The 11,165-nt window shown below is 38.6% G+C and overlaps 1 protein-coding gene across 1 annotated transcript; it reads left to right on the top strand.

Moving 5' to 3' along the window:
• The first annotated feature begins 641 nt into the window (after nt 1–641).
• Nucleotides 642–10,933, top strand: LOC120565366 (interferon-induced protein 44-like). Its single transcript, XM_039811148.1, has 8 exons — nt 642–1,024; nt 1,840–2,382; nt 3,806–3,854; nt 6,575–6,770; nt 6,881–7,033; nt 7,140–7,311; nt 8,472–8,572; nt 8,975–10,933. The coding sequence occupies exons 2-8, from the start codon at nt 1,911–1,913 to the stop codon at nt 9,167–9,169; spliced, it is 1,338 nt and encodes a 445-aa protein (XP_039667082.1). The 5' UTR covers nt 642–1,024; nt 1,840–1,910; the 3' UTR covers nt 9,170–10,933.
• The last annotated feature ends 232 nt before the right edge of the window (nt 10,934–11,165 follow it).

The following is an 11,165-nucleotide window of genomic DNA, read 5'->3' as shown; positions in this document are numbered from 1 at the left end:
GTGTATGAGTGGCCTGGACCTGTCATAATACTGATGTAGGCTACTGCACAGATAGTCTGCCTGTCTCCAAAGGGTGAAAATATATTGTTTGACACAAGACCTATAATACATTTTGATCTGAATTCATTTAAAGTTTACAAATGTAACAGAAATCAACTAAATAAATAACTCGCAAAATCAATATTCTGTTCACAATATGCATCATCATCATGGCTGGCCAATTTACTGTGAGGTTCAACAACTTTATTTTAGATTGTATGATTTTATTAGCGTCTCTCACGATGACAGCTGCCTCAGGGTCTTTACGGAGGTACGTATCTCTCCGGGTGAACATATTCCCTCATTATATACAGTATGATGAGAAATATTCTCTCCTCCATCTTCTCGACTGTCACATCTCTTTGACCGCCTCCCTTTTATATTGTTACTTTATTTCAAATCACTCTTAATTTACGTTACAGCCCTGCTCTGTTGACGTAGTAGCAATTGTGTAAATGAACAGATAGCCGTGATTTGGGGGCGTCGAGGATCAAATCTCACGAGAGACATGCACTCCATCGTGAACAGGTGGCACTAATTAGACTGAAATGAACGATTTATTTCGATTTATCCCAGTTAAAAGAGTTTGGTGAACGTGACTTGAAACACTTCTACTAATAAGGCTCAAAGGATAAGAATGTATTAGCCACACGACCTTTTTCACGGCAGACGTTGTATTTTCAAAAGCATCAATGATGGCTGCATTCCACTTAGGAGAGGCCCTGGTACTGTGCATGCTGACTCACTGAAACAGCTTACTGGGACATTAGTAGGCCTACCTAAACAACTATTCACAGTTTTAAACGGAGCTACACTTAGCAAACACCTTTGAAACGCACATTGGAATTTACATCAGTTTTATTTTGAAGGCAAAATTATTCCAGTCCGCACTTCCAGTTTCGTTTCTGAAACTGCCTGCCTGGCATCGTGTCTATATATGCCTACTGTAAAGCTGTTCACCATCATCAACTATCTTCAAGATAAGGTAAGGCTGAAAATATTAACATAGTATAATATATAGCTGGCTAATATTAATTTCATCAGTGAAAAGATGCTAAAATGGGGGTGGTGTTGGAAAAACATTATCATAACCGGAGTATTTATCCCAGCTACCATTTGTAAGACTGGCAAACCAGGAAAACGAAAGTTATTGTTCGGCCTTAACATAGCCCAGAGCCACATGCCTCTGACATAGCCATATCAAGGTGTGGAAAATGTTTTTTTTCAGTCGGACAGAAAATATTTATAGTTTGTGTCTGAACATGTGCTAGGTAGCTAAAAACGGTGCAGGACTTTCAGTGTCAATCATAGACTTTAAATAAAACACAATTTTATGTTATACATTGTTATGTTGAAGATTTTAGAGTTAAATGGAAAGAAGAATAAGAATGTTCATATATCTATTAAAACAACAATTCTTCCACACATGGGGGCTTAAAACTTTAATTTAGTGAAAAGTAGCCTATTTCTCAACATCTCATGAGAGCAGCTACAGTGGACCAATTGACGTGCGCTTTATCAATCACAATAATTATAGGCCTGTGTCCAGTATACAGTATAGTAATGTTTCATCTGAACAACCCAGTTCAGGAATAGAATATGTAAACTTAGTTTTTAATTTCAAGTATAGTTTATCATGCTATTGTTGAATGGTTCTTTAAAGTTTATTTTTGTGTAATGTAGTTTTATGATGATTGCATCAATGGTTTTATTGGTCTTCAATATCCAGAGGGATTAACCAAGCTAAATTAGTCTAGATATCCTGCATTTCTAATGCATCTGTGTTTCTTTTTTATTTAGACACCAAAGTGAGTAAACGTCAAAGGTTCATTCAGCCTCCTTGACATACTTCAGCAGACCAGCTGTCCACTATGAATTCCATGTTAACCAATAGCCAGCAGAAAACTATCCGCTCCCAGCTGGGAAGAGTCAAACTCCAGCTGCTGTACAAGGCCAGCATCCATGGTTTCACCGGTGCAGCCTTTCACCAACGATGTGACACCCGCTGTCCCACAGTGTCTGTGGGCTACAACGCCTCTGGTTATGTGTTTGGAGGCTACACCAAACAACCTTTCAGTCAGTCTGGACAGTATGTGCACGATGACCAGGCCTTTCTTTTCACCTTCAGTGGAGAAAAGCTCCTCAAGTATCCGGTCACCGGTCCTGCTAACGCACTGAGAATGATGGCTAACTGTGGTCCATATTTTGGAGAAACATTAGTTCTTGTCAATGGAAGCAAAGCAGTAGTCTATACCAATCCAGGAAATTATTACCACTTCAATGCTGCAGAAATGCATGGCAATGACCTCAACCTGACTGAGTGTGAAGTCTATGAAGTCGAGGGTAAGTTTACTATAAATGTTATAATAATTATATGGGTTGGGTGGGGGGCTTAGTCTTACATTTTATTTTACAAAACAATAGCTACATATAGGTAAATATGAAACATATTTACACATTTTGAAAGGTGAATTTTCAAAGTTTAATTATATGCTTATTACAGCCTTATATGGTTATGGTTATTACAGGCAACTGATAAAGTTGTGTAACTTAATATTAAATTTTAAGGTTCAACTCAACCCTCTTCTGGCGGTAACGATAGCAGTCAGCGTGTGTTAGAATAGCAGTCAGCGTGTGTTAGCATAGCAGTGTTAGCTAGGGCAGCTTCACTATGGAAGAAATCATAATCAGGATTATTTTGGTCAATATTGAAATTCTGATTATTTAACACAATTACTCATTGACTTTTGAAAAGATGTTGCATTTATTAAAGTTAAAACAGTGAAACTGTTAAATCAACAGTGAAAACACCCTGAACGTTTCCTGTTTTGTTTTATTCAGAACCCAATTTAGTTCAAGATAATGCATCCCTTCAATTGGACTCCCTCCAGATTGTTTAGACTTGGATTGAAAGACCCACCAAATTGTTGGCAATGTAAGGCAGAGGTTATTATAAGTTGTTATTTTATTGTATTGAATATTATGGTTATTATTTAATCTTGTCTCAATTTTTTTAATTGGTGATGACGGGGTTAAGGGGATGTGTTCATGTTGTGAGCTGTGTTTTGGGTTTTGCTTTAAAACAAAATAAAAATGGTTAATTATAAAATATCTGACATCATTTTATGATTTAATACATTGAATATATGACATTTTGCCTATAAGATATAAACAGAGGGCAATGAACACAAGCTATATTCACAGAGCCTTCCCTCTTTGCTAATCGTCCTGCATTAGAAAAGTACTTGGTTAAAACCACCAAAGTTGAGTTAAAAATATATATAATACAGAGAAAAACTCCTAAAAATAAGAGGAAATCTCATCTCTGTTGCAATATTCACAGGACATTATTTGTTAAATGTATTTATTTTTTAACATTGTTATGCACTGACTATAATAAGGTATATCCATGAAATATGTCACAGGAACCACTGAGGTCCCCCCTCCCTGTGTAAGCCTAGGTGATGTGGGAATTTCATACTGTATGTGGTTGTCACTCTTCGTTCTTTGCCTTTTTAATACTATACTTCAGGTAATATTGTTGGAATTCTCGTCAAGAAATCTCAATGTTTCTTCTGCGTATGTCAACCCAAACAGCAGACAAAAAGATTATTGTTAATATCATAAAATGTGGTGTGATATTGATGATACCGTGTTTTGCTAAAGAAAAACGTACAGTTAAATACATGGTGGGTGATGTTTTTTTTTTTTTTAATCAAATTTGATAAGATCTTTGTTTTATAAAAGTTGTTTTTGCTTTCAACAGAAACCACAGAACTTGAGCGTCCATGGAGAACTATCACCTGGGAATCTGAGTAAGATAGATACCATCCTGCACATAATGCTTTTAACATGCTACAGTACAATATACCAAACAGTGTGACAAATATTGTCTATGCAATGAAATTGTTTACCATGCTTCCTGTGCTATACTGTTTTTAATTGTAAAATTCTTGACAAATCCTCATAAATTTACCCAAAACCATGACTGCTACCAAGAAAGTAAAAAACAACTTTTCATGAGAATAAAAAGTTATTTATTAGGGGCCAGGCAGCTCTACAAACTTGGCATATAGGTCCAGTCCTATGCCAGACTTCCTCAACTGCCATAGTGGGCTAATACAGTTGAAACTTGGAAAATTAGAATATTGTGCAAAAGTTCATTAATTTCAGTAATTCAACCTCAAAAGTGAAACTAATATATTATTATAGACTCATTACATGCAAAGCGAGATATTTCAAGCTTTTATTTGTTATAATTTTGATGATTATGGCTTACAGCTTATGAAAACCCCAAATTCAAAATCTCAGAAAATTAGAATATTACATGAAATCAATAAAAAAACGTTTTTAAATACAGAAATGTCAGCCCTCTGAGAAGTATAATCATGCATATGTACTCAGTACTTAGTTTGGGCCCCTTTTGCATGAATTCCTGCCTCAATGCAGCGTGGCATGGATACTGTCAGCCTGTAGCACTGCTGAGGTGTTATATGGAAGACCAGGATGCTTCAGTAGCAGCCTTCAGCTCTTCCGCGTTGTTCGGTCTCATGTCTCATATCTTTCTCTTGGCAATGCCCCACAGATTCCATGTGGGGTTCAGCTCAGGCGAGTTTGCTGGCCAATCGAGCATAGTAATCCCATAGTCATTGAACCAGGTTTTGGTACTTTTGGCAGTATGGGCAGGTGCCAAGTCCTGCTGGAAAATGAAGTCAGCATCTCCATAAAGCTTGTCTGCTGAAGGAAGCACGAAGTGCTCTAAAATGTCCTGGTAGACAGCCGCGTTGACTCTGGACTTAATAAAGCACAGTGGACAGTGGACCAACACCAGCAGATGACACGGCTCCCCAAATCAACACTGATCAACAAGACTGTGGAAACTTCACACTGGACTTCAAGCATCTTGGATTGTGTGCCTCTCCATTCTTCCTCCAGACTCTGGGACCTTGGTTTCCAAATGAGATGCAAAATTTGCTCTCATCAGAAAAGGGGACTTTGGACCGCTGAGCAACAGACCAGTTTAGCCCAGTTAAGACGCTTCTGACATTGTTTGTTGTTCAGGAGCGGCTTGACAAGCCCATGTCCAGGATCCGTCTGTGTGGTGGCTCTTGATGCAGTAACTCCAGCCTCAGTCCAATCCTTGTGAAGCCCCCCCGACACTTTTGAACGGCCTTTTCCTGACAATCCTCTCCAGGCTGCGGTTATCCCTGCTGCTTGTGCACCTTTTTCTTCCACACTTTTCCCTTCCACTGAACTTTCTATTAATGTGCTTTGATACAGCACTTTGAGAACATCCAACTTCTTTTGCAATTACCTTTTTTGAGGCTTTCCCTCCTTGTGGATGGTGTCAATGATGGTTTTATGTACAACTGTCAGGTCAGCAGTCTTCCCCATGACTGTGAATTCTACTGAACCAGACTGAGAGACAATTTAAAGGCTCAGGAACCCTTTGCAGGGGTTTTGGATTAATTAGCTGATTAGAGTGGGACACAATGAGCCTACGATATTGAACCTTTTAACAATATTCTAATTTTCTGAGATTTTGAATAAGCTGTAAGCCATAATCATCACAATTATAACAAATAAAGGCTTGAAATACCTCACTTTGCATTTAATGAGTTTATAATAATATCTTAGTTTCACCTTTAAGTTGAATTACTGAAATTAACTTTTGCACGATATTCTAATTTTCTGAGTTTCACCTGTATTCCTGATGGTTGGCGCTAACCATCTAAAGTTTAAAACATTGAAAATTCATCAGTGGTACGTGCTAGCACTTTGCAACTTACACCAAAATGTAGGCCCAAGTGAGCAGGAATGTTCAGATGCTTTAAGCTGGCAGGATTTTATGAAGTCCACCACTCTGTTTTACTCAATTAATTGACTCCAAACTTGGTACACTGCATCTTCAGACTGAATATTGAGCCCACAGTGCTTCAAAATGTTTTACTGTAAACTAATGTAAACGGCTACTGCAAATTCCCGCTAAATCAATCTCCAATGTTCATGACAAAAACATTGATATCATGGTAGAAGTAGTGTGATAAGTTTCAGAAATGTATCTAAAAAAAAAATCATTCGCAATCATTCGTTGTAAATATAAATTACAGACATCTCTACAGTATGTTGTCTAGATGAAGTACATAAATCTCAGAATTTTTTCTTAATTGAATTTTTTTACACTAGTTTGAAATCTGCCTTTACATGCAACTCTGGTTGCCTAAGTCATGTGTGAAGTCATCTATAGTTTCCCCCTTGGCAGGGAGCTCAACACAATTAGGACTTGTTCTTGGTGTCTAAGGTTGTGAGTTCTGGATGATGCAGAACAACATGCTAAAGCATACTCGGGCCTTGTGCTGTGTCGATAAGAGACATGATTTCAAAGTTATTTTATTATATAACTTTTGGTCCGCACAATTCTGCTGATTGACCCTCCTGTATTTCTCTTTTGTCTCCCTTCTTTTTCTTCTTCTACCTTCTAAGAATGTCCAGCTCAATGCTGCACAGCAGCTATAATGTTTTCTTGTTCCTACAGGAAGAAGAAGGAGCTGATGGAGACTATTAAGACGTACAAACCCACAGTCAGCTCTGTGTCCCAGGTTCGGGTTCTGCTCATTGGACCAGTTGGAGCTGGAAAGTCCAGCTTCTTTAATTCTATCAACTCTGTATTCAGAGGCCACGTCACCAGCCAGGCCATCGCTGGCAGCTCTACCACCAGTCTCACCACACAGGTTAGTTCCTGCCTGTTAATGATTTCCATTCGTGGTGATTGATTTCAAAATAAAAATCCTGCCCCGTCCCCATGTTGTGTATTGTTAGCCAATCACTTTGTTTTCGACAGTTTCGCACCTACTCAGTGAAAGCTGGGCGAGACGGAAAACATTTGCCAATCATCTTGTGTGATACCATGGGATTGGAGGAAAGCACAGGGGCGGGGCTTGATATAGATGACATCAGCAGCATCCTTAAAGGTCATCTGCCAGACCGTTATCAGGTAGAGCTTTTTGTTACATTTAGCAGGATATTGAATGTATGAGCCATTCATTTAGCTTTAGTTAACTCAAACTGTCCCTGTTTTTCCCCTGAACTGTATGACTCAGTTCAACCCCTCTGCTCCTCTGCATTCGGAGACCAGCGGCTATCGTAAGTCTCCAGGGCTTAAGGACAAGATCCATTGTGTGGCCTATATCACTGACGCCTGCAAGGTCTCCATCATGCCCACAAAGCTGGAGGAGAAGCTGAATGCTATCCGCAGAAAGGTCAACTTAATGGGTCAGTAAAAATTAGTCCCATTTCATTATAATGAAGAATATTGTAGATGCACTCTCAAATACCCCATAGGGGGACTACCTAATTTAAATAATGTCAACATGTAAAGCAGTCCCTTGCTTTGTAAGCAGTCCCCACCACAGCTAAGACAGTGGTTTACAGCCGCTGGAACTGCTGGTAGTGAAATTATATATTTACTGTATCATTTATCAACACCGAACTACTAGCTTACAAGTAGTAAATGCACTATTTCTGCTACCCAACTGCATGCTTGCGCTTGTAGTTTTTCCATTGTACTTGTAGTTTGTTCTGTTCTCAAAAAGTAATCCTTTAACTTTGTAAAACTCATGAAGGTTTCAACTTCTTAAAGTAAATGTGGGAAATGTATGCACAATATAGTGTCCTCAAACTTTCTCAACAGGGCAAGAACAGCAGTGTCTATAGTCAACCCCGTTCTCACTTCGAACTCGTAAAATATGGACGCATGGGTAGTGTCTGTCAGCGTCAGATACGACGCAAAAAGCACCCTTCAGTGTGTGTGTAGAACGCACCGGACAGAGCAGCAGCTACGCAGCGCTTGAAGATAACGTAGTATTAAAAGCGACAACAGTATTATAAGTAGTATGAAAGCCCAAAATTCTGCATAGTGGAGGTTGGTTTGGGTGGTGGATGGGTCAAGTAACACATGACTTTCACCCCGGAGACCGTGGTTTGTGTCCCACGTGTCACTTTTCCTAAACCCAACTGTCCCGTTCTTGTCCCGTGTGTCATGTAAACGTACCTTTTTATAATCCCACCCATGCTGTCGCTTTCTTCTTTTCCTAAACCCAACTGTCCCGTTCTTCCTTTCCTAAACTCAACTGTCCCGTTCTTGTCCCGTGTGTCATGGAAACATACCGTTTTATAAGCCCACCCATGATCTTCCTTTACCTAACTGCTTCAAAACGCCAGGGAATAATGAATGAGTTAATGAGAAGTGATTTTAGTGATTTGAAACGGTTAATGTTAATGTTAGTTAAAGACATCTGTTATTTAGAATTGTCTGTCAACCATAGAATGGTTATTATAATTGCAACACAAATATTTAAGTATTTTAGAAGTGTTACCTCAACATTTTGACAGCCTGATATTTTTTGGAAATGTTTCTGCTCTGGTGTTTTCAGGGATTCCTCAGCTGGTCCTGGTCACTAAAGTAGATGAAGCCTGCCCTTTGGTGACAGAGGACGTGAGGAACATTTACAAGAGTGGCTACATAAAGGAAATTGTGAGGAGTTTAAGATTTTATAGAAGAAAAAAAAAGAGGTATTAGTTAATACCTCTTCAATTAAGAAGAAACCTTAATTTTCTTAAAACCTTTTTTTAAGAAGAAAATTTTCTTCTTAAATACCTAGGGAAATCATACCTTAAGGACTCATGTATTGTAGTACTTGAGCAATAATACATGAGTGAGATGGCAGGTAACCAGTAAGGGATAACGTAGAGACAGTCATTTTTGCGAATTAGAACCCTGACCGGGTGATGCAGGAACCAGATGCATAAATATTTCAGACTTTTGTTAAAAAATTATTAGCCTTGTAATGGGTAGCCATGCCCAAAACAAACTTCTAATACTAAATACAAAAATCATTGTGGCCTTTAGAAAAAAAAGTTTTTTTTTATGATCCAGATGCAGGAGGTCAGCGCCCGGCTCGGTGTGCCACTGTCCTGTGTTGTTCCGGTGAAGAACTACAGCGAGGAGTTGGAGTTGGACCCGAACTGTGACATCCTGCTGCTCAGCGCCATCATCCAGATGCTTCGCTTCACAGATAATTACTTTGATGAGATCAGTGACCAATTCAGCAACATTGAAGTCAAAGAATAGGAAGTATTAGTGCAGCAGATGTTTATATCCTGTCCAACTGGAATGAAATGTCTCTCAAAATGATCTATCCATGCATGCATCCATTTACCGGCAGGTGATCCTGCCTAATGCTTGTTCACTGTGCACTTCCTCCTCTGATTTTTCCAAGCACCCATTGGAATGCTGGGAAATGTAGTGCTTCTATATTTCCTGGAACTGTGCAGCACCTCCAGAGGCCTGTACTACGAAGCCAGATCAGCATGCCCTGGATTTATTTCCATTTTCACGGCTTAACCAAACCTAACAACCGTGGCCCTGCTGTGATGCATCTACATGAAAGAAGTGGTGTTTGCAAAATATGACCAATCGCAAACATGGACAAGTCTACCAAAGCCGCATATTTTCCACAAGAAGAGCACAGACACGATTTACAGGCAAAAAGCAATACAGTCGCTGCTTCCTAACCCATTACAAAACCTATCAATATCACTGACCCATCAGTCAGGCACATAATCTGACCATAATTACACTTGTGCATTCCATAAACTTTTGCTGCTGTAGCCTATTCTTTCAGTTGCAACCCTGGCAGTGGTAAGCGATCGTGGGAGCAAACGAACAATAAATATCAAAACATAATTCAAACTGATTTGTTGCATTGGCAACACACGGCTCAAGATGCTGACAAAGATTCATTACGTATCTTTTTCAGCTTCTTGAGCTGCTGAAAATCTATATCTCATAAAGATACCCATCAGGGAATGCCAAGGGGGTTGTTGGTCTTTAAATGTTTTAACTTTTATGAGCGCACCTCTCACTATCTGTGCACACACTCCTCCGGATCTTCTAAGAACGTTGACGCCATTTATTATTTGAGAATTGATTGGTCTGTAGGCCGTGCTTTTATACCGTTTGATCTGTAATCTCCAACATAACCTGCTCCTGAGCAGGTAAGGTATTCAGCATAAATTACCATGGCAATTTAACCCGGTAACAAGTGACCCACCGTCATGATGCACAAAACCCTGGCTTGAACGTGAAGTTCCCTCTGTAACCCCAAATCTTGCTTCACAGTATAGGCCTCAGTTTGTGGCTTCAGAAACTCAGTGAGCTGATCCTCAATTTGATTGTGTCCCTTAGCTGCACAATATTTATTTTCTCTCTTATTTGGTTGTAAATTCTTTATATTTAAAAATGATAACATAATAAAGGGTGATTTGAATTTTTGACATTAGAGGTCTAAAGATTATTATTATTATTATTATTGTTGTTGTTACATTGTTGACTCATTTAGTGGGACATTTCATTACAAGTTAACAAGTTTGACAAGCTAACATATCTGTTTATTGAATGGCAGTGAGAATATATGCCATCGTGTATTTTCGATGTGATTAACTCATCTGAATGTAGCTGCAAGAACGGGATGCAATCCTAATGAGATCATTAACACTTTGCTGGATGCATGTACAGGCCAAAATAATACTGGTAACTGTGTTCAGAACCATTAGACTAATGAAGAAATGTATTCACGGTTTCAATGTGAAAGACCGGCAGTGAACTTCACAACAGAAGGGGTGAGGTTCACTGCAATATATATAGTACATACTGTATTTCGACTGTCATTCTGTATATTCTGACATTTATTTATATATATATATATAATTTATTTAAACTTTCATTCTATGTATTCCAACTTTCATTCCATTTTCAGTTTTAGTGTTGACTGCTGCAATAGCTGCACACATGGCGCTGTTCAATACAATGAAAAATAAACAGTTCAAATGGTCATTCATGGATAATTGGGTTTAATTCAGTTGTAGTTATAGTTATACACCTTACGTGTATTCTCACCAATTAAGTTGTAGTCAATATACAAATGACAAATTTTATCACAAAAATACTCATAAATGTTGACCCTGATAATGTATGTTTGTAGCATACTGATCCACTATATACAACGGATATAAATTGCACTACACATATTTTTTATATATATATATTTCAGAATGTATTTCATAGG

Source organism: Perca fluviatilis, chromosome 9 (genome assembly GCF_010015445.1).
Source record: "Perca fluviatilis chromosome 9, GENO_Pfluv_1.0, whole genome shotgun sequence".
Taxonomy (NCBI): domain Eukaryota; kingdom Metazoa; phylum Chordata; class Actinopteri; order Perciformes; family Percidae; genus Perca; species Perca fluviatilis.
This window is presented reverse-complemented; position numbering and strand designations above follow the sequence as displayed.